This window comes from Lynx canadensis, chromosome B1 (assembly GCF_007474595.2).
Source record: "Lynx canadensis isolate LIC74 chromosome B1, mLynCan4.pri.v2, whole genome shotgun sequence".
Taxonomy (NCBI): Eukaryota; Metazoa; Chordata; class Mammalia; order Carnivora; family Felidae; genus Lynx; species Lynx canadensis.
The window spans coordinates 201,721,626-201,744,406 of NC_044306.2; the positions used below are offsets into that span (position 1 = coordinate 201,721,626).

At 51.7% G+C, this 22,781-nt stretch overlaps 1 protein-coding gene across 10 annotated transcripts in view; it reads left to right on the plus strand.

Annotated features, from left to right (window-relative positions):
* Positions 1 to 22,781, plus strand: part of KIAA0232 (KIAA0232 ortholog) — a 99,707-nt gene that overhangs the window by 54,853 nt on the left and 22,073 nt on the right. For 7 of the 10 annotated variants that reach the window (XR_003968515.1, XM_030314256.1, XM_030314255.1 and 4 more), the window contains 3 exons: positions 10,074 to 10,140; positions 11,334 to 11,415; positions 13,443 to 16,740. Coding sequence is in view for 9 of the 10 variants with exons in the window: in XM_030314256.1 (XP_030170116.1) it covers positions 10,074 to 10,140; positions 11,334 to 11,415; positions 13,443 to 16,740 (3,447 nt within the window). In the remaining variant the exon portion in view is untranslated. Of the gene's footprint in view, positions 1 to 10,073; positions 10,141 to 11,333; positions 11,416 to 13,442; positions 16,741 to 16,932; positions 17,891 to 22,781 lie in introns of those variants that run through there. The other 3 variants (XM_030314262.2, XM_030314261.2, XM_030314260.1) reach the window with 2 other exon arrangements.

Genomic DNA, 22,781 nt, shown 5'->3' on the forward strand with positions numbered 1-22,781 from the left:
GCCGAGTGCTGGAGACGCAGGGCCGGAGAAGCGGCCTGAACGGCCAGCAAAATGATGGACAGCCAGAGTCATTTTCTCTAATGAGCCACAATCTCTCCTTCGCTTCTCTCTCTGCTTCTGGGCCATTCCCTCTCGTCTGAAGGCTGGTGGAAGCTGGGACCCAGCACCTGTCACCTAGGGAGAAACACAAGTGGGCGGGAGTCCACCGGTTTGGACGCGTGGCAAGGAGGGGGCAGAGTTGCCTGGGGGGTCCTGTCCTTGAGCAGGGGCAGTGCTCACACAGAGAAAAGGGGGTGGTCGGATGCTTCCTCAAAAGCCATTTGCTACCCGACCCAGAAGGGAAAGTGATTTGGAGTTTAAAATGCAGGTGCCTTTTTAAAGGAGAGGTTAGTTCAGGTAAATTCTGTGAGCAAATTCCAAAGAAGCTGCTGAGTCATGGTTGGGAGGAGAATGCGAGGTGAGGGTTTCAGTCTGGGAAGGGATCTTATTTCTGCTTTGGACCAGAGTTGCTGTGAAATGACTCTTGCCTTGACTCATGGCGGAGGGAAGCTGAGTGGAAAACAAGGGCGCCCCGAGCGAACGGTCGAAGGATGAGGAGTGTGGGCCCCTGCTCCCCGGCCTGCTGAGCTCTCGGCCGGTTGATGCTGGCCGGGCGTGGCAAGTGCTGGCGGCCCCTTGGTGCGCGGTGGACAGACTCGGGTGCGGCGCAGACAGAGGAGGGCGGTTCTTGACATTGTTGCTTTGCAGAAATGCTTTTCTTTGCTGGGAAGCCAAAGCTCGGAGTTTTGTTTACAAACCCAGTGAAGTATACTTGTCCAGTTTCTTCTTATTTTGTAAAATAATTGTTGCATTGCTTTTTCCTAATGATTGTTTTTAATCCTATCAACTGAAAATCAGCTGAGGAAATGAACCCGCCAGGCATGTGCCAGGAGCTGAGTACGAGCTTAGGGAAGAGCTTAGGGAACGAAGGAAGGGGAAGAAGGAAGTTCTCAAGCCCCGCCTGCCGTTTTCGGACCGCCCGCTGTGATGTGTGTGCATCAGCACAGCGTCCTCAGGCGGGCTCTCCTGGCTTTTGGGGAGTCAGTGGAAAGAACCTGGGGGGAAAAATCCTCTTTCTTTGTGGCCTGTAACAACAGAAGGGAATCACTGTGCATGTTCATAAACTATAGGCTCTATGTCCCCAGGCTTTTCTTTCTAGACTCCGCCTGCTGGCTGCAGTGAAAATAAAGGCACAAAGAGGTCCTACCTAGGAAGTGAGAACGCTAACGTTTTGCTCTCTGTTTGGGCCACAGTGAATGTTGGCCTATGGGTGTGATGTTCATTTCCTAGGACTGAGGATGGTGATGTACGTGGTTCCGCGCTTTCCCACCCAGCCACTGCCAGCTGATCAGAATCAAAAGCCGCTAGACAGTTTACAGTCTGACGGAAATGCTAGTGATGTAACCGCGAGGGTAACCTGAGTGCTGCTGTCGTTCTGTTGGGTAGGCCGGTAGAGGTGAGGTTAAGCGTTACCTGGGAGATGAGTTCTTTTCTCGTGACTTCCACGTGTGCCTGTGTCACGATTACAGGTATGGCGTTAGTCGTTGCTGTAAAAGCAGCCTTAGCGTCAGACTCCAGTGCGTCATGGTTGCCGTGGAGAGGCTGACTTCCCGGACTGTGCCTCTCCATGCTCGTGATGTGACTCTGTGTCTCCTTCCACTTTGTCCCTGCGACAAGTTGTGCCCCACATCACAGCTTTGACCTGCTTACCTCAATGTTTTGTCACAGAGGCATCGCCGAAACAGCACGGAACACAGTTATGTCAAACTTAACTGTACACGTTGTTAAAATTTGGCAAAGAATTTGGGCGGTTGGTGAGTGTTTATTCCTCCAGGAGATCATGACCCTCACGGGCCTTGCTGTTTGTTAGGTTCTGCTGAAACTGCCTCTGCCAGTTCCCTTTGCTTGCACGTGCAAATAACACACAGTTCTCTGGCCAGCCATTTTCTTTTCTTTTTTTTTTTGAATGTTTATTTTTGAGAGAGTGTGTGTGTGAGCAGGGAGGGGCAGACAGAAGGGGAGAAAGAGAGGATCCCAAGCAGGCTCTGTGCTGTCGGCACGGAGCCTGACGCGGGACTTGAACCCACAAACCGTGACATGAGCTGAGCCGAAACCTAGAGTCGGACGCTCAACCGACTGACCCCCCCCCCCCACCTTCCCCCAGCCCTTGGCCATTCATTTTCTGTAGCATGCTTTGCACCTGCTGTGGCTGCATTGTAACAGGGCCCGTAATGGGGCTGGTGCAGCTCACACGTCCCCCAAATGTGCTTTTATTAAGTGATGCTTTCCTGAGCTCTCTGTCTCTGTTGTCAGTGGACACGGCATGTGCCTGAGGTTGAATACATCCAGATCCCTTGCCCCGTTTTAAGAAACATAGAAGAGCGTTGAGGTTTGTCAGCTATCGTTATTTACAATCCTCAAGTTTAGTTGGCTCTGCCTTCTCTGTCCCCAGGGTTAAGGCTTTTCATATTGTTTTAGTTTTGTTTTCATAATAAGTAGTTCTATTTCTGCTTGTTTTAATGGAGCTTCTGAAAACTGCACTAAAGGTGGTAGTTCGCCGTCCATTTGGGGGCGTCCTTGGAAGATGAGCTGCACCCGGCCGTCGGGGGGCCGTAAGTGAGGCTCAGAGGCAGTATAGCTTTACGTTTTGGGTGTCGTCCTGCCCCACCCACCCCATCGAAGAGCCTCGCAGAGGATTGATGCCCCGGCTACAGCGGGGCCCTTCTTCAGTTGCTCATGTTCTCACACTGACCGAAACCCGCCAGTAAGAGTAATACTCCATCGTAGTATTTGCATACGTGTTGTTCATAGGCTGTGCCGGGTTGGATATACAAGATACGAAAACCATGTTACGTGTTTCCTGGCAGTTTACTGTTAAAGTTAATTTTGACGATGTATTTGCACGCTAACTTCTGAACTTAACTCGTTCTGGATAATAAAACAAGGATCAGAACAATGGTAACTAACATTTATGGAGCACTTACAATGTATGAGATTCTGAGCTGTGCAAGAGGTGAGGCTGTGCTCCCCCTATAGGCCAGACCCCTGAGAAGCCCGTGGCTAAAGCTGAGAAGGCTCACGGTGGTTGTGTGGTCACAGCCAGCCCTGCCGAAGAAGCCTTGGCCTTATCACCTCACTCTAGGTGGAGGGAGGGGCATTCAGGGGCACCTGGAGGCCGTTGGGAGGGTTTTGGCTCTTCCTCGGGGAGGTGGCAGAGGGCTGGAGGGTCTGGAGCAGAGGCTAGTGTAACCTGACTTTGACACTGATAGGGCCCCATGGGCCGCTGGGCTGGGGGTGGTGGGGGGGCAGGGGAAGACTCCCGAGAAAGCGGTGGTCTGGAAGGGAGAGGACCGTGAGCGCTAGTTGGATTCTAGATATATTTTGAAGGTAGAGCTGACGGCCCCATTTGGAGTGGAGAAGAGGGAGGAACCCAGCGAGGGATAGCCAAGGTTTCTGGTCTGAGCAGCTGCAAGAATGGAATTTTCATGTCTGAGGAAAGGAAATCAGGGAAGAAACACTAATCCGTGGGTGGGTGGGTGGGTGAGGGTGTGAATAGAGCTTTGAATATGAGCTCCCAGGGAGAGGGCCAAGTGGAGACTCCGGAAGGCGGCTGGGTGGTTCTGGAGGAGGCTGGACAATAGACTGTTGGCTTGTGTGTGTATCTCGCCCAGACCTGGCGCGCCCCTGTCTCTGGGGCCAGGTGGGAAGCTGCATAAGGAAGACAGTAAGGTGCGGTGAGGCCTGTGGGGCACCGGCCCAGCCCCGCACTAGCTGGTTGCCGCCGTGGCAGATGTGGTCCTGATGGGGCCAGAACTTCTGAGCTCGCTTTAGGAAAGGTGGGAAATTGTGGTTTCTGCAGGAAATTCCTGACTTTTAAATGTCAAGAAGTAAGGGTAGGAGAAAGAGTGAAAGGGCAAAACAGAGGCACGTGAGGTGCTGTGGCGTGGGACGTAAAAAGGACCGAGTGCGCGAGGGTGCAGAGGCAGACGGGGGAAGGTACAGAGAAATCGGAGCATTGAATAGCCGTGTGCCTGGCTTCAGAAGTAAGTTCTTACAAGCAAAGCCCCCCTCCCCCCGCTGCGCTCTTTCCCGATGGCGCGTTTGTCTGTCTCTCTCAGGTGCTCCCGCTGTCCTGAACGTGGACTTGGCCTTCCCGTGCATATCTGTATACTTTCACTAAACACTGCTTCGGGAGCACACCAGTGGGAGACTTTCACATGTTAACTTTATGTGAGCGGAACCACACTGCACATATTTTGCAACTTCTTTTAGTCAACATTTTTGAAGTTTTGTCTGTGTTTGATAATGCGATTAACTCCTTTTCACTGCTAAACAGTTGCCCATTGTGAGACCATATAGCTGTTTATTCTTCTGGCAACGGACCTTTCGATTCTGTCCCATTTTTGACTGTTAATAAAGAGTACAGTAGGGAGCACTCTGTACACGTGTCCTTGTGCACACGCAAGGCTTGTCCGGGGAGCACTCTGCATACGTGTGCCCTCGTGCACACACAGGGCTTTTCTAGAGGTCGTCCGGGGAGCACTCTGCACGCACATCCTTGTGCACACAGGGCTTTTCTGGAGTTGATATGTGGATGTCGGATTGCTGGATTAGAGTCAGGGTGTTTTAACTGTTTTACCATCACGGGCTTTTATTTGGTGAAAGCTACGGGACTAACCAGAAAGATACACTAACCTGTTGTTACGTGCATTCTTTCCTTATGTGCCCACTCTTGGCTTCTTTAAGAGATCGTGCTTTCTAGATTAAAGATAACTGTTAAATTCTGTGTTGAGGAACTGGGCTACTCTTGTTAATTGAACCGTGAGGTGTGAGGAATAGTGTATCCGAACATTTGACCCAGAGCCCAGCAAGCCTCTGTGCCTGAATCTCCTTCAGGAAGTCTAGTTGCTACCTACCGGAGGAGTGTGGGTGTCTGAAGGGAAAAGAAACTGCCGTTTCCAAAGTAAAGTAAGCAACAGAACATTTTTCTACACATAGGGTCTGCCTAAACAAACGAGGTGTGGCGATGGAACAGGAGGGTTGAAGAGCTTTGCTCCAGCTGAAGCGTTCTTTCTTTGTAGACAGTGAGATGGGGGCCCAGAGAAGTCCAATGACTTGTCTGGCGTTTACACGGGACGGCGCGCCTGACGCACCCGGCGTCCCACGCACTCCTGGCGTCCCATTGCCCCGCTAAAGACGATACAGAGCACAGTTAACTTTTTTCTAAGGCTTGATTAATCTATTTGATCGTTACTTACGACAGAGGCTGACATCCTCTACTTTCTGTGACAAATAACTGTCTTTTGCCCGTCGTTCTAAGAAGATGGAGATCTTGTCCTCCCGGGTATGTGACGATATTTATCCAGTGGCTGTGTCTCTTCTCTCACATCGTATTCTAGAGAGCATATGTACGTGAGAGCTGGAGGTAGCCAGCGGGTACATTTTTGTAGCTCTTTCTGTGGTCGAGGGCGGGAATCACAGCCCTCATGCAGGTGCCGTGGCAGAAACAGCTTTTCATTTGTTTGGGTTTTTAACGTTTTTTAAATCTTCGGCCGTAGGCCAGGGATGTTGGTTCCGCACAGCCCACGCCTCACCCACCACTTCCTGTTGCGCTATGCCCGACCGCCTCACCTGTTCCTCTGACTTCCCTGGCTGCCCAAGGCGTGAGCTCGTGAACGCTGGTGTGCGTTCTCCCTTGTCTCCCCTGGTGCTCTTTTGTTTACTGGCTTAACGTTAACTTAGTTCTAAATTTTAAAAAGGTTTTTAAAATGAAAGTGGTCCTTCACAGTGAATCGTCACCAGTAATCCTGCCTCGGTACCTAGTTGGGTTTCCTCCTACGAATCTTCCAACTCTGCTTTAGAAATTAAAACCCGAGATCTGAAAAATTGTAAAAGAGCTCCGTGCCCATGCAGGGTGGGTCTGAGCAGAGGAGTGTCAGGCCGTCTGTACCTGGGTTGCTTCCGCATGACAAAATACCCCACAGCTGGGTGACTTACACTAGCCGTCTGGCTTGCTCCCAGTCGTGTGGGTGAGCCAGGGCTCGGCTGGGAGGTTCTTCCGTGGCTGGTCTTGTGTGGGGTCTCACGCTGCTGCAGTCCAGTGGCCCTGGGACCGGAAGATCCAGGCTGCTCTCCTCGCTTGTCGGGCCTCTCGGCGGGGAGGCTGGCTGTGACGGCCGCACGGCCAGCGTAGGTCTGTACGTGCAGGGGGCCCAGGAGTTAGCATTCCAAGAGGGTAGGGGTGGGGGGCCCTGGCTGGCGCCCCACCGTGGGTGGGGCCGGTGCTGGGGCTGCGTGCCTGCAGACACGGTTCCCGGGGGCACAGAGTGCTACACTTTTCCATCCTGGTGGGGATGGAGGCAGGAGGGGACACCGGGCTCCCGGGAGGGAGGGTATGAGATACCTTAATGGAGACGCAGGAGTGAATGAAAGCCGGCGAATTGTCCGAATCGCCGTCCAGCTGCCGCAGCCTTGAGGATGAGGAAGAGACATTCAGGGGACTGGATGACCTCCTCACGTTCTGAATGTGATAGTACAAACGAAAAAGCTCAGCACAAGGGTTGGAAGGTGGAGCGGAGGAAATCCCCCGCGGAATTTTCCACACCATTTTCCGGGTGTGGAAAGCGAGTCTGTGGTGGGTGAACGATTTAGGGAGCGTCACGGGGCGAGCCCTGGGATGGTGTTCAAACCCAGACCCGTTTTGACTCTCACATCACCGTGAGCGGACCGGGCAGCTCGAGGTCCCCGAGTGTCATTGGTTAGTGACCGCAGGCCTGGGGTGGGAGTGTCTGTCCAGCAGTTAGGAAATTCCCAGTTCAAACCATCTGTCCATAAAAGGTGAACCTTTGAGTTGGTTAGAATGGCGACAGAAACCTCTGGACGTGGAGAGGAGAGAGAACGGGGTGGGGGAGTGTGTGTGATTGACTGTGTTTCCTTTATGTTGGTGATGAGGAGGATGGCTGGCGTGGAGAGGGCGGAGACGTCCTGAAGATGGGAACCAACGAGAGAATTTGCCGGAAGCAGCGGGACAGTAGCTGCAGAGTCTGACCGAGGCTGGGTCTCCATGGAAAGCCCGGGCCTTTAGCTTTACCCCGAGCTTCTGTGAGAGGGCATGGCCATGTGGCGGCCCCCTGCCCGGGCAGAATCTAGAGGACTTGGGGTTCTCTGGGTCAGGTTAATTACCTTTCTTACTCCTCCAACCTCAAACTCCAATCAGAGCAAAATTTATTTATGTATTAATGTTTATTTATTTTTGAGAGAGCACAAGCAGAGGAGGGACGGAGAGAGAGAGGGAGACGCAGAATCGGAAGCAGGCTCTAGGCCGCGAACTGTCAGCACAGAGCCCGATGCGGGGCTCAGGCTCATGAATCGTGAGATCACGATCTGAGCCGAAGTCGGACAGTTAACCTACTGAGCCACCCAGGTGCCCCCAGAGCAGAATTTAAAGGCATTTTAGAAATTGGGAATCCAATAGGGACATTCTGGAAAATGAAAAACATCAACAGAATCTAGAAGTGGCATCGACGTTTCGATGACTGATGTGACGGGCATTCCGATGGGGCCTCACATGTACGTCATCCTCGTTGGGCCTCGAGCCTTTTGAGGGGGAAAGTGTGGTCTCAGGGTCACGGGTAAAGCAGCACTCGGGCCCTGCTTCCCGGTGCACGTGTGGTGGGGTGCGAATTCAGACCCAGGCCGGTGGGACGTGGGAGCCCGTTTCTTCTGAGAAGTAGGCGTTACTACAGTGTAAACCCCTAGAGGACAGAGTCCTGCCTGTCCGTGGGTCACGCCCAGCCCAGGTGTGCTCACGACCGACCCTGCTCATGACCGTTGGCTGAGCCAGTGATAAAGCAGTGAATGGTCGTGCATTTAGAAACTTGCCAGTCCCCACGTGTGCATCACCAGCTTCCAGATTTGGAGTTCCGGTCCTTGAATTTTAGCTGCTCTTGCTGTGCGGGGGGGCCCTTTCAAACACGCTCCTGGGGTCCTGGGCCGTACCTGTAGGCAGTGCAGTTAGGAACAGCAGTGTGTGAGCTCGGCGGGAACGGGAGCATCTTGTGCACCTACAGCGTGTTCTCCCTTACAGCCGTCACTAAAACCGGTCTCGTTTACTTTATTTCTTCGGACACCACAGGCTCTCAAGTACTCTTGAGTGCCCTCGTGGACGTGGTGTACTCGTAAAACATCTAACGGCTTATATCCTAATTGGGAAAGTACGCAGAATTTCTCGCCACCGGCTCCAGGTGAACACTGAACAGTACCTGCCGGGAGACGACCGGGGACGAGGCTGCTTTTGGTGGCCCTTTCTGTTCCTCAGTTTTCAGGCCTAGCCCAACGATCTGATGATGGTTTTTCACCTAAGTAGGATGCTGCAGTAGTCGGGGAAAGAGGACAGAGCCTGGGGGGTGGAGCGTGCTCGTAGCCGCGTTCGGGAGTAAGCTCCCCGTTTCGTTCCCACGTGGCTAGGAGAGCAGATGCGTATACTTCAAGCTGCCTTACCGTCCAGAGCGAGTAAACCTCACAGATGTGTGGAGGTAATTTCCAAAACAAAGCGTAAAAAAGAAATACTGTGTAGTCACTAGTGAGGATGATCGTTCCGTGTAGAATCTTAAATGGCCGGCCGTCGCAGGGACCTGAGCGAAGTTGAATGGTGATCCCGAGAGGCTCGGCCCTCGGCACTGGAGACTGGCGCTAGGTTTAGAAACACAGTGACATAGGCTCGCTGTAGAGAACAGCGTGCAGCGAGCAGCGGGTCAGCTGACACCGGTGTTAGGTTCGTGGTCTGGAGGAAATGGACTAAAACAGCCCTATTCATCACACCTTGAACGTTATGGTAAGCAGAGTCTTCCTGATGGAATTATGTGGTCAGAGCAGTGTTTGTGACTAACATTTGCCACGGGTCTTAGGGGTGTTTTTAAGGGAGGGACAGCCCTTCCGTGGCCCATCGCCTGCCGCCCTCTGTCCTGCGTCCCTACTAAAAGCTGTGTATGTCAGGGGTAGAGTGTAACTGGCAGCGTCTACAATTAACCATTTTCACTGCGCTGTTTCCTGCTGTTCAGACTGGAACTGTGTGGTTTCTTGTTTAGGATGTCTGTAATACTTGTGCTGAGTCATTTTGAGTTCAGTGAATGGGGAACAGTTCTATTTTTAGCCCCTCAAGGCCCCACGAGGGCGGCGGGTGGAGCGGAGTCCCGTGCACCTGTCCGGATCGCGCCCACCGGAGAGAGACTCCGTTCCGGTTTAAATAGGACCTTCGACCACTGAGTAAAGGTCCTCGGAAATTCGTCATCCCTTTTCGTACTCTGTGAAGGACTTTTCTTTCTTCCTGTGAGAAATAGAAAAACTTTCAAGTTTCAAAGTCTTCGTAGCCAACGATTATTTGTTTGTGCGTGTTTCCAGCATCTGTCCCTCCGGGAGCTTTGGCTCTTCTTGTTACCCTCCCAGTTTCAGGCTCTTCCGTGCCCTGCTCGTGACCTTTAAGAGAAGACAAAGCTCTCACACTCGCTCAGGGCCGTGGCTCTGAGTGCTTTCTTGCTTCAGTCGTCAGTGTTCACTGGAGAAAAGAACACAATTGCCTTGTTCTCTCTAGACCATGAGCTCCCAGAGGAGCTGCACGCGATGTTTGTGACTTTTTTCCCCCTTTGTACCGAGTCCGGTACGAGATTTCCTCACGCAGATACCGAATATTGTTTTTGATGGTGACCGTTGGCCGTACGATGAGTGTTTAGGTCCGTAGGCTGCACCGTGGGTGACATGCCATACCCCTGGGAAGACCAGCCATTCTGGGCGGTACATTCATACTTTCACATTTTATCAGCAGGTGCCGTTGAACGTACTTTACTAGTAAAATATGTGTACTAAATTGGATCAGCAAACCTGTAGCTTTTCAACTCTTGTGTTGTTTACGTATTGATAACGCATTTCATTTGGAACGTGGAAGATTTGCAAGACCTGTATGTGAAAGCAAGGGTGTGCAGACACCTGAGTTTGTATACACCTGGCAGTAAACTAACGTGTGTTTTGTTCTCGCGCAGAGCTCTGGCATCGAGACTCTGGTGGAGGAGCTCTGCTCCAGACTGAAAGACCTGCAGAGCAAGCAAGGTGAGCGTAGCCCCTGGAGGGCCTGCACACAGTAGGCTGTTTGCGCCCTGCACACAGCGGGCCGTTCGCACCAGGGCCGCGGGCACCAAGGGAGATGGTTGAGGACACCCTAGGATCGGCCAGAGACAGACAAGAAGAAGAAAGTCTGTGTGTTCAGTGTGTCTCCATGGCAGCATCATGCTGTGTCTTCAGCTCTTAGTGGCTTCTGGGTCGCCCTTAGCGGTCCCTTGTCGATAGGTCCCTGCTCTCAGCGGAGTCACTTAATCCACGGGCGCCCTCACGATGGAGGGATGTTTGGTGTCACGTTCACATAAATCCAGGGATCGGGATCGGGAGCGATATTTCCTCCTTCCCATCCTTGTCCCCCGTGAATATCTGCCCGTTGACATCAAGGCCTCCGAGGGTGTTGACAGTGATTATTTCAGATTTGACAGGAATTTCTGCCTTGACTCTTGGAGGTTTTTTGGAAGGGCAGTCTTTGAAGCTCGTTAAAGTCTTTTCGACTCGTGAATCCTCACGGCTTCTTGGGCCAACTTTTCTGCAAGCCCTTGGAGTGAAAGCTATGTGTTAAAGTTAAGGGTCTTTGTTTTTCTTGCCCTCTTCGTGGCCATTTTGCTGCCCAGTGACCCTTGAGCCTTCCTTCTAAGGGCACAGTTTGTTTGTTTTTAACCTAAGGCAGTAGGTAGCATGAGCTAAGCTGAGAGTATAGCCCTTTGCTTCAGTTTTATTGAAACACAGCCCTTGCTCAGAGATGTTGTGAGAGAGCTGATCGCAATGGATTTTCTTAACAGATTCGTATCGGTTGAGAGGAGTCAGTACAAAGTCCATGAGTGGGGAATTTAGCGAGAAAATAATTTCTGGAATTAAACAGATGGTCTCTCTCCTTCTGCTGTAATTAATAGGGGACGTCAGTCTGTCAGTCAGGTGCCTCTAGAGCCCTGTGTCAGTGATGAGGCGAACAGCTCTCACCCCTCAGCCCCCCATCAGTATGGTGAAGCTAGAGAATTCCCTCTGGTGCTGTTAAGAAGTAGATCTTTATTGAATAAGAAGGCAAATGGGTATAGAGTTCTTTTCAAGCCACTAAGCCTGTATGATTTCCGACTAAAGTTCCTTGAGAAACTTAAAAAAAAAAAAAAAGATCATTTGTTAACTAGATATAAGACCAATCTTTCTGAATTTTTGTTTCATAACAGAAGAGAAGATTCACAAAAAGTTAGAGGGGTCTCCCTCTCCAGAGGCAGAATTATCCCCTACAGCAAAGGATCAAGTGGAAATGTATGTAAGATTGTATTCATTAACAAAATGTGCATGGTTAAAAATCCGACTAATAACTGCTGTGTGCTTTACCGGTTTTGTTCGTTGTCTTGTATTCAGTCTCCCATTTTATAATCCAGGAAACATGTGTTGAGCACTTACTGTGTGTGTGACACTGAGGATTCAGAGGTGAATGAGATGGTCCTGTCCTTGTCATACGTACTGACAAGGATTTGGGAACTGGGTGAGCGAATGAAACACGGTTGTTACTGTGCACCCAGTGTGCTGTCACACCAGTCCCCGGAGACGGCTGTGAGAAAGTGGGCTCGCCCTTGTTCTGCACGCAGGGAAAGCGGGGTTCCACGGCTGCGTACAAAGAAGTGTGGGCGAGTCATTGACCTTGTCAAGCTTGTTTCCTGAAGGTGCTCTGAGTCCTTTGTTTGTAGATGGCCGGTAAAATCAGCTGCTTTATAAGCAGAACTTGCTTATTGTACAGTTTATTTGAATCTTACGAACTTGTAGAACTTCAGGTGAAAATAGCTTTTATTGGTTGATGTGGACAGGTGCTTGCTGTCCAGTGTGGCCGCCGTAAGTCACGTGTGGATGTTTAGCACTTGAAATGTGGCCACTTCAAATTGAGGTGTGCTGTAAATATAGAACTCTCACGAGATTCCAAATTTGGTATAAAAAGGAATGTAAAATATTACATTAATATTTCAAAATATCAATTATATGTTGCAAGGATGATGTTGTGGATATATTTGGTTAAGTAAACTACATCATTGGATTCCCTTTCACCTGTGTTTTCTTGCACTTTTAATGTGACTCCTAGGGGGTTAAAAATTCTCTGTGAGGTTCACGATGTGTTCCCACTAGACAGCTCTGGTAGAGACTGGAAAGGAGAATCAAACGTAGGCCCTTCGAAAACATGGCCTTTTGTCACCTCACATGTGACCTTGACTGTTGCCTCCAGAGCATGGTGCCCTTGGTAGGCAGCCCGACTCTGCATTCTTGCTTTGGCAGTCCGTCTTGCTCTGAGATTTGCCGGGACTGCCGGCTTCTTGGCGGATTGGAAAGTCGTCTTCCTTGATTTCAGGCCCTGTAGAAGCAGGCTCCGTGGCTCTACCTACCCTGCATTTCCAGTAGTCGCTGGCCTCCTCGGGTTTCGTGTGCACACAGGTTCCTGTGCCTCACAAGGGGTACTCCCCAGACTGCGACGTTTCTGGAACGTCAGGGCTCTGCTGTGGTCCGCTTTTCCTAATGGTTCTGGGCCGCACCAGCATCCTCTTGCCCGAACACCCGAGTACCCTTCCTCATCCGTGCCGTGTCTGACTTAATGCCAGGCATGGCTCCTGAGAAAATATAACGGTGACAACAGTCCCATAATATTCCCGCTCCTCTCATACATTAATTCCTTTGCTCCTCACAGCTCTGTGAGGCAGATAAAAGTATTACGTGTGTTTCCTAGGCCGCGGAGAGGTTCTGTCACATGCCTGAGGTCACACAGCTAGTCAGGGCAGCGTCAAGGTTCCCAGTCGGGGAGCGTGGCTTCAGAGCTCGTGCGCTCCAGCTTTCAAATTCCTCCCCTCCCCGTGCTCCAAAGGGCCTCGGGAGAGAAGTCCCGTGGCCGCCCTTGTACGGCTGAGAATGCGGACGGGACGGACCGCAGATAACGAGCTTCAAGTCACCAACATAGTAAGTCACGTGAGCGGAGACTCAGATGCAGCTATTTCTTACCAAGAGATGACTTGCTTGCCACTGCATTGTATTTGTCCTTTGTGACTTCTCAGTTAAGACCTGAAGGACGAAAACCGTCCTCTTCCCTATATTCTAAGTATCCTTCGAGGGCTCGTGTCCGTGCTGAACAAAAAGTTGCTCAAGACACGGGACTAAACGTAAGGCGTGTTTCGCTGTGTCGCTCGTTTTTGGCTTTAAAGTTCATGGTTCGTGGGTGATGTCAGTGGTGGCTGTTAAAACGGGAGGCGATGTCGCCTGCTGTGTCTCGTACGTCTGAGTGCCCGCCTTGAAGCCTTCCCTCTGTGTTTCAGGTACTACGAAGCGTTCCCACCGCTGTCCGAGAAGCCAGTCTGCCTGCAGGAGATCATGACCGTGTGGAACAGGTCTAAAGTCTGTTCTTACTCCAGCTCTTCCTCGTCGTCCACGGCGCCCCCCGCCAGCACAGACACGTCCTCCCCCAAAGACTGCAACAGCGAAGGCGAAGCGAGCAAGGAGAGAAGCCGCGAGGCGGGCACCACTGCACACGAGAGAGCCCAGAGCAAGAGCAGAAGCGAGAAGGAGGACAGGTTCGGGCACGGCGCCACGGAAGAGAAGCCCGCCCTGTACAAAAAGCAGGTCCGACACAAACCTGAGGGACGGATTCGCCCTCGCTCGTGGTCCTCCGGCTCGAGTGAAGCGGGCTCAAGTTCGAGCGGTCCTCGGGGAGAACTAAAAGCCTCCGTGAAGTGCGTGAAAGTCCGACACAAGACGCGAGAAGTTCGGAACAAGAAAGGGCGGAACGGGCCGGGCAGGCTGTCGCTGAAGCCCGGCGACAAGGCCGAGCGGGCCGTCCACGCCGCCGGCAGCAGCAGCAGCGGCAGCGGTGGTGGCGGCGGCTCCGTCAAGCCGCTGTGCCGGCGCGGGAAGAGGCCCCTGAAGGACCCGGGGAGGAGAGACCCCGGGAGCGCCGAAGGAAGAGACCTGTCCCTGGAGAGCAGAAACGACAGGGAGTACAAGGAGGAGCCGCTGTGGTACACGGAGCCGATTGCCGAGTATTTCGTTCCTCTGAGCAGGAAAAGCAAACTAGAGACCACCTACCGAAACAGACCGGATGCGAGCGACCTGCCGTCGGAGGCGGTGGACGAGTTGTCAGAGTCCGTGCACGGTCTTTGTATCAGCAACAATAATATGCATAAAACATACCTCGCAGCAGGTACTTTCATTGATGGTCATTTTGTAGAAATGCCTGCGGTCATCAATGAGGATGTTGACCTCACTGGGACCTCGTTCTGTCCTCTCCCGGAGGACAACAAATATCTGGATGGTATTCATCTGTCAGAATTAACACACTTCTATGAAGTGGACATTGATCAATCCATGTTGGATCCTGGTGCCTCAGAAACCACGCAAGGAGAAAGTCGGATTTTGAATATGATTCGACAAAAAAGCAAAGAGAAAACCGATTTTGAGGCAGAATGTTGCATAGTGTTAGATGGAATGGAGTTGCAAGGGGAACGTGCAATATGGACAGATTCTACCAGCTCCGTGGGCGCCGAGGGCTTATTCCTGCAAGACCTCGGCAATCTGGCTCAGTTCTGGGAGTGCTGTTCTTCCAGCTCGGGCGATGCCGACGGGGAGAGTTTTGGGGGGGATTCTCCAATCAGACTCTCCCCGATCTTGGACAGCACGGCGCTCAATCCACATTTGCTTGCTGGCAATCAGGAGCTCTTTTCAGATATTAATGAAGGATCTGGTATAAACTCTTGTTTTTCAGTGTTTGAAGTGCAATGCAGTAATTCTGTTTTACCGTTTTCTTTTGAAACACTCAACTTGGGGAATGAAAATACAGATTCTAGTGCTAATATGCTTGGGAAAACACAGTCTAGATTGCTAATATGGACCAAAAATAGTGCCTTTGAAGAAAACGAACACTGTTCTAATCTCTCAACGAGAACTTGTAGCCCATGGTCCCATTCGGAAGAGACGCGTTCGGACAACGAGACGTTAAATATTCAGTTTGAAGAGTCCACGCAGTTTAACGCAGAAGATATGAATTATGTGGTTCCTAGAGTCTCATCAAATTATGTAGATGAAGAGCTCCTAGATTTCCTGCAAGACGAAACTTGCCAGCAAAACAGTAGAACGTTGGGAGAAATTCCCACCTTAGTCTTCAAACAAACATCGAAGCTAGAATCCGTCTGCGGTATTCAGCTGGAACAAAAGACGGAACCCAAGACCTTGGAAACTGCGCGAGGCTGTGGCGAGAGCGGTCCACGTGGAGGCGGTTACAGCTCAGGGGTCATTAAAGACATTTGGACACAGATGGCAGACGGGGGTTCTGTCGCTACGGCGGACGTGGAGCGAACGGACGAGGAGTTGTTCCCGACAGATGTCAACAACTACTGCTGCTGCCTGGACGCCGAGGCCGAGGCGGAGACCCTCCGGGAGCCCAGCAAGGCCGTGCAGAGGTCGGAGTACCGTCTGTGGGAGGGCCAGAAGGAGAGCCCGGAGAAGAGAGCTTTCGCGTCCGGGGAGCTGTCGAAGGTGGACGGTGGCGACTACACGACGCCCTCGAAACCTTGGGACGTGGCCCAGGACAAAGAGAACACCTTCATTCTCGGAGGAGTTTACGGAGAACTCAAGACCTTCAGCAGTGACGGGGAGTGGGCGGTCGTCCCGCCCGGTCCCACGAAAGGAAGCCTGCTGCAGTGCGCGGCCTCTGACGTGGTGACCATAGCAGGTACGGATGTCTTCATGACCCCGGGAAACAGTTTCGCTCCCGGTCACAGGCAGTTGTGGAAACCCTTCGTGTCGTTTGAGCAGAACGATCCGCCGAGGAGTGGGGAAAATGGATTAAATAAGGGATTTTCTTTTATCTTCCATGAAGACTTACTAGGAGCTTGTGGTAACTTTCAGGTTGAGGATCCTGGGCTTGAATATTCCTTCTCTTCCTTTGACTTAAGCAATCCGTTCTCACAAGTCCTTCACGTGGAGTGTTCATTCGAACCCGAAGGGATTGCCTCTTTCAGCCCCAGTTTTAAGCCGAAATCCATCCTGTGCTCTGATTCGGACGGCGAAGTTTTTCACCCCAGGATATGTGGCGTCGACAGAACACAGTACAGGGCTATTCGGATCTCTCCGAGGACTCACTTCCGCCCCATTTCTGCGTCCGAGCTGTCCCCAGGAGGAGGAAGCGAGTCGGAATTTGAATCTGAGAAAGAGGAAGCAAATATTCCCATTCCTTCTCAAGCCGATGCGTTTGAAGATCCACAGGCAGATCTCCAGCCGCTGGAAGAAGATGCGGAGAAAGAAGGCCATTACTATGGAAAATCAGAGCTCGAGTCTGGAAAGTTCCTTCCCAGGTTAAAAAAGTCTGGCATGGAAAAGAGCGCTCAGACGTCACTGGATTCTCAGGAGGAATCAGCCGGGATTCTGCCAGCGGGGAAGCGGAATCAGTGTCTGGAGTGTAGCATGAATGAGTCTCCGGAAATTGCTTTAGAAAGCTCAGAAGCAAATTGTAAAATAATGGCACAATGCGAGGAAGAAATTAATAATTTTTGCAGTTGCAAAGCAGGTTGTCAGTTTCCTGCTTATGAAGATAATCCAGTTTCTTCGGGACAGCTGGAAGAGGTAGGTGTGTGCGTGTGTTGGTACGTGATGAAAGCTGTGCATTGGACTTGAATGTAAGGACAGCCGTATCGGGCGGTGAAGGATAGATAGGGTTCAGTTATTGGGAAATCAGCTTAAATGTCTTAAAACGTACGTTCTCATGACTTTACATAAGGACTTAAAGTGGATTTGATGTTTATAAATTTGAGCCAGACAGGAGACGTCTTCTGCAGAGGAAAGACATTTTTAAATCACAGGATAGGAGCTTCTCGAGTGTTGTCTTGATCTGCACGTACCGTGCGTCGGGCAGAACCTCATCCTCAAGCGTTCCAGACTGGGAAGGTGAAGGATCGGGAAGTGGCTCCGAACTCCGCAGAAGGCCCTTTGCTCTTTGGAAGCCGAAGCGGACGGTTTCTTTAATTAAGTAGCGAGCGAGCGAGCCCGCCCGAGGGCCTCCGAGAGGCTGATCGGTTTGAAACTTAGTTTCACACGTAAAATAAACCACGTCTATGTCGAGTGCTCTCGCGTGGATTGTGGTACGGGTGAAAACTAGCCCACGGTCCAGATGTGGCAGAAGGGCTTCCGCAGAACCACGATGACGTTCCTCGCTTTGTCCCAAGCACATACTCCTCGAGCTGTGTGGATTGCGTGTTGAGTCTGTCAGACGAGGTTCATTAGTAGTAGTTTTGTGAATGGGAGTCACGATCCCCTTTGTTCCCGAGAAGTGGTTCGAGGTTCAATTGAGTGCGCTAGAAATCACACTTGAGGTAATAACCTGTTTCACAACAAAGCACAGTGATCTGCCTGTTTCCCAGCCGTTATTTGGCCGTGCCTGGCCTTTTTCCCGGAGCAGCTTATTAAAAAGATAGTTGGAGGTGTTTACAAGTCCTGCCTCGAGTGGCCAGAGAGCCACTAGATGTCCTACCTGCCATCTGTCCCCGTGCCCGCTCCACCCACCTCTCCTGTGTCTAAATCCTAACTGTACCCCCCTGTACCAAGAGGCTCTCCAGACCCCACCGCCTTTTGACCGGCTCCCTGATTCCTTCCCTCTCTCCTTCTCCACCCCCACCAGCATCGGAAGTAATTTCTCCCTTCTCTTACTTCTCATGCACCCTGTGCCTCTTTCTCTATTGCATTTTCCTTTTTTTTTGTTTCTTTTTTTTTTAATGCTTGCTTATTTTTGAGAGACAGAGACAGAGTGTGAGCAGGGGAGGGGCAGAGCAAGAGAAGACAGAATCGGAGGCAGGCTCCAGGCTCTGGGCTGTCAGCACGGAGCCCAGCGCGGGGCTCGAGCTCCCGAGCCACGAGATCGTGACCTGACCCCGAGTTGGACAGTTAACCGACTGAGCCACCCAGGTGCCCCACATTTCCCATTTTTCGTGAGTCACGTATGTACTTTTTCTTGTTAGGTTATAAGCTCCTTACGGATATAGACTCTGCCTTCCTCCCTTGCGGGGTCAGTGCCTACGTGGGACGCGGGTGCTCGTGATGGGAGGAAGCCCCACAGAGAGTCACTGCTCTGGTTGGCTTGCCCAGAGACCTGTAGGTGTGAACTGAATCCCATTGAAACGTTGAAATCCGAGCTGCCAAGAAAGAAAACCAATAATGTTGTTAGCCTTTATCTGTCTGTTTATTGCCCCTCTTTTTATCCTCGAATTTTCCTTTATGTACTTTGTATTTCACCTGGTTCCAGATTGGGAAGAAAGAAAAAGAGGGAAGAAGCGAGATTCTACATCATACCACTGCCATATTCCTTCGCTTTCTAGTATGTTGATGGATTTACGTGTTATCAGCATTCTGGGTTGTCTTGGAAGGCCTCTAGTAAAGTCCTCAGAGGGCCTTGCGGGGTTGTCTGCTGGTCTCCCTGCAGCCGTGGCTCTCGGCCCGGCCTCTGGGCAGAGGTGCTGGGGTGTAGAGTGGGGTCAGAGCTCCCATCATAGATTGATCTGAGGTATGGGGAGGTTGGGAGACGGTCTGACAGGACAGCACGGGGCCAGGCTTGGAGCAGAGTGTATACCTTTCCACCGTCATACTGCCTGGTCAGTCTAGGGGAGTCCCTACGAGGGTCGTCTTCCCCCCTTTCCCGAGAGGGGGCAGTCTGGGAGCCCCGTTGTAAAGGTCACTGTTGAAAGGCCACCTTTTCAGAGCGGGTGGACTAACGTGTAGGAATTCTAGGGGTACCTGGCTTGTTCAGTGGCAGAGCATCGACTTTTGATCTCGGGGTGGTGATGGTGAGTTCAAGCCCCTTGGGTTGGGTGCAGAGTTTCCTTGGAAATGACAAAATAAAACAAAAAAGTTAAAATGTAGAAATTCTAATAGCATTGGTGCCCAGGAGCGTGGATTCTTTTCAAAAGTTCAGTTCAGTCAGTTTCAGCAAACACGTTTTGAATACCTGTTACCTGCTTATCGCTAAGGTAGATGTTCTGGACGAACAGGACATCATCCTTGCCCTTGAAGAATTCAGTCTTGTTACGAAGACCAGTTTGCAAGCGAATTATTTTAATTGAAATAGGCACTTTAGTCATAGGGCTCAAACTCCGAAGGTACAGGAGGGTGGATACACACAGTGAACAGGTCCCTCCCCAGCAGCCATGAGCATGTGTTCTGGTACGTCCTTCCAGGATATTTAGGCACGTAGAAGCAAATACACATTCGCATAGATTTTTTCTTTCTTTTTTTCTTTTCACAGAAATGGTATTTTATTATAATCGCCTTTCCTTTTCGGTTCCAGTGTGTGGACAGATGTGCTGTGATTTACGTAGCCGGTTCCTTATCTTTTAGGGCATTTGAGCGAATGTAATTGTAGGTCACACGGTAGGTGGTGTGGCGGAGGTGAGCACAGGATGCCGTGGGAGCCCAGAGCAGAGCCCTCCCGGCAGCGAGGGTCCCAGAGGCTATCTGAACACCCCTGAGTGTCCCAGGGCAGAAGGGAAAGGAGCAGGGTGCTCGGGGCAGAACGGACAGCGCAAGCAAAGGTGAAAAGGCTTGGAGTTTCTCGCGTGCGTAGGGCACCTGCCAGCAGTTAGTTCGTGGCTTCTCAAGTACAGGACGGAGGTGAGGAGCAGCGGAGCGTGCCTTGGGTGTCCGTTTATGCCTAAGTTTGTGGCGTAAATGTTCTCCTTGTTGTTTACTCGGTCGCCAACTTGGTGCCGTGCTCTTTGCAGCGCGGAGAAACAGCAGAGGGTCGAGCCGTCTCCAGGAGTTTGTGGTCCGGCCAGGAGAGGACGCCTGGCGGTCAGAGGCTCTGATGAACGGGGGGGGGGGGGGGGGGGGGGGGGGCGTCCTTGGCCCTCGGGGCATGGTACCCGGCCCACGTGTGCCACTGACCCCAGTGTCCGGGACAGAGCCCGAGTGGTTCCTGCTGCCTGCCACTTGCTGTCAGTAAAGGAGAACCCGTTCTCTGTGCACACTCCGCGTCCCTCCGTTTATATTCGCTTTCCTTTCCTCTCGTGACCCGGACACCTGAGGGCTGACTGTGGCTGGGGGGCCACAGTACTCTTCCCGGAGTAGCCTCAGGACCACCAGTCACCTTTGTTCTCCCAGACCCAGGAGCTCAGTGAGAGTTCTGGGTGGGGCCTCTACCCAGCTTCCGGCTCCTAAAGAGTGGAATTTGAGTGTCCCATCTGGTGCCAGAAACGTTTCTGGTCAGGCTTTCTGGCCCAAATACATGTCTTCTCTGTTTTTGCACTGTTTCCTTCATTCATTGAATATTTCTCGGGAGCCCACTCTGTCCAGGAGCCGGGCTGGGTGCTGGGGACACGCACGGAGCCCTGCCCTTGCCGGTGACATTCACCGACAGCATGTGACTGATTATAGTGTTCACTGGTGTGCCTGCGCCAGGGAGAGGGCATGTCGGGGTGCCTGGAGGACTTGCCAAAAAGTAGGTGCTCGGGGCCGGCTCTCAGCCAAGGTGTGATTTGAAGACAGGCTTGCAGATGAGAAGCCGTCTGGGGGAGAGGCAGAGCGGAGCTGCGGCAGAGGCGCCCGGCCCGTCCCAGCTGTGTTCTCGCCTACTTTCCCTTCGTCCGTTCTCCGCCAACCAGAAGTTGAATCCGTGCATACAGTGGACGTTATTTATGCAAAGCGTGGTCATCTTTGCTGACCAACCCAGAAGCTGTAGATAGCGGAGTGGAAAGAGGTCGTAAGATAGTGCAGGTTCATCGGATGTGTGTTCGGTGTAGCATGGAACGGCACAAAGAAGTCTGTGCCTTTGATTGACATTCAGGGGAGGAGGCCGAAAACATCCTAAAAGCATAGCAGAAACTGGGGTGACTTTAACAGTGGTTTCAGCCTGAGAGGGGGGCGGAGTGGGGAGGCAGAGGATGGCACACCAGATGATCAGGGACCTGCATGCAGGTGGCGCCTTTTCTTCAGGCCAGCAGGCATCGAGTGTCTGCTTTGAGTGTGCCTTGTGCCCGGAGGTGCACAGATCCGTGAGACATGGGCCCTGCCCCTAAGAAGCTCACTGCCTGTCTAGTCCAGCCGCCTCTCCATTCGTGCCGGCCCCTCCGGCTCGCTCTCCAGCTGCCTCCCGCCGTCCGCGATGAGTTCTTTCTGCCTTTCTTAACCTGGCCCCCGCCCCCGCGGTCTCGAGACAGGGTTTCACGGTGAGCCATACAGCTGCCCTTGCGTGAGTCAACACCGATCCCTCCACCGCTGCCTGGGACATTTTCTTTTGCAGGTAGGAACTTGTTGCCTCCAAATCCGTCTGCTTTCAGTGGTGCTCTGGGGTTGAGGGCGACTGTGTTGCTCCCAGGTAGCACTGAGCTGCCATCTGGCATAGAGTAGGTGTGCCTTGGAGCGAAGGCAAGGCCCTTCCAGAAAGATCTTAGGGTTCTGTGAAGTAATGTGCTGGATACAGTTAATTATCTTGAACGCTGTAGACCTTGGCTATTGCTGGCTTCATGTGCGTGAGGCTACCCCTGTGAGTTCTGCCTAGTAAGTAGTCGTACTGACCGCTAGCGTTGGAGTAAGCTGGGGGAGAACTTAGTGAAGGTTCGCTGGCCTCGCTGGGTTCTTCAGTTTCTCATTTAAGAGTGTTTCCGCGAGGTTAAGCGAAAAATGAGACTTGGCGGTGTTTCCCGTTGGGTAAATAATAAAAAATCCATTATTGAATCAAAAAGTCTTAGACCCATAAAACAACTTATATGTAAAAGAGTAACAGAATCCTGTTAGGATTGATGGTCATTGGTTGCTAAAATAGCTCAGGTTTCAACCTTGAACACATAACAATAACAAAACATTCTCTAAAACAGTAAAGACACGTGCAATATTCACAGTCCTTTATTTGGATTTAGTTTCACCGTCCTCTGGTCTCAGCAAAGCAGATGCTTTAGTTACAAAGACATTTAGGTTGGTAACTCTGCCTGTACCGTTTCTGTCCCGCGTCGTCTTCGACTCCCTCCTGCCCGCGCGCGTGAAGAAGAGGGTCCTCCCTTTTCTCCAGAGCACTGCACACCAGTGGAGACTTGGGACCGCCCTGTTACTTCTCTGCATTTCCAAAATACAGAAATTTGTCTTACCTGGGGATGTTTATGGGGAATATTCTGCCTCGTAAGAGTTTTTGTTGTGTCTCTAAAAAGATTTTCATTCCACTTCCAATATAAATGCTTCTTAAGAAAAACTTCTTTTATGTGCTACGAACACTTTGGCTTCTCAAATTCACCTTGTTGGGGCGCTTGGGTTCAAGACCCACAATGGGTGTAGAGATTACTTAAAAATAGAATCTTTAGGGGCGCCTGGGTGGCGCAGTCGGTTAAGCGTCCGACTTCAGCCAGGTCACGATCTCTCGGTCCGTGAGTTCGAGCCCCGCATCAGGCTCTGGGCTGATGGCTCAGAGCCTGGAGCCTGTTTCTGATTCTGTGTCTCCCTCTCTCTCTGCCCCTCCCCCGTTCATGCTCTGTCTCTCTCTGTCCCAAAAATAAATAAACGTTGAAAAAAAAAAATAGAATCTTTAAAATTGGGGCGCCTGGGTGGCGCCGTCGGTTAAGCGTCCGACTTCAGCCAGGTCACGATCTCGCGGTCCGTGAGTTCGAGCCCCGCATCGGGCTCTGGGCTGATGG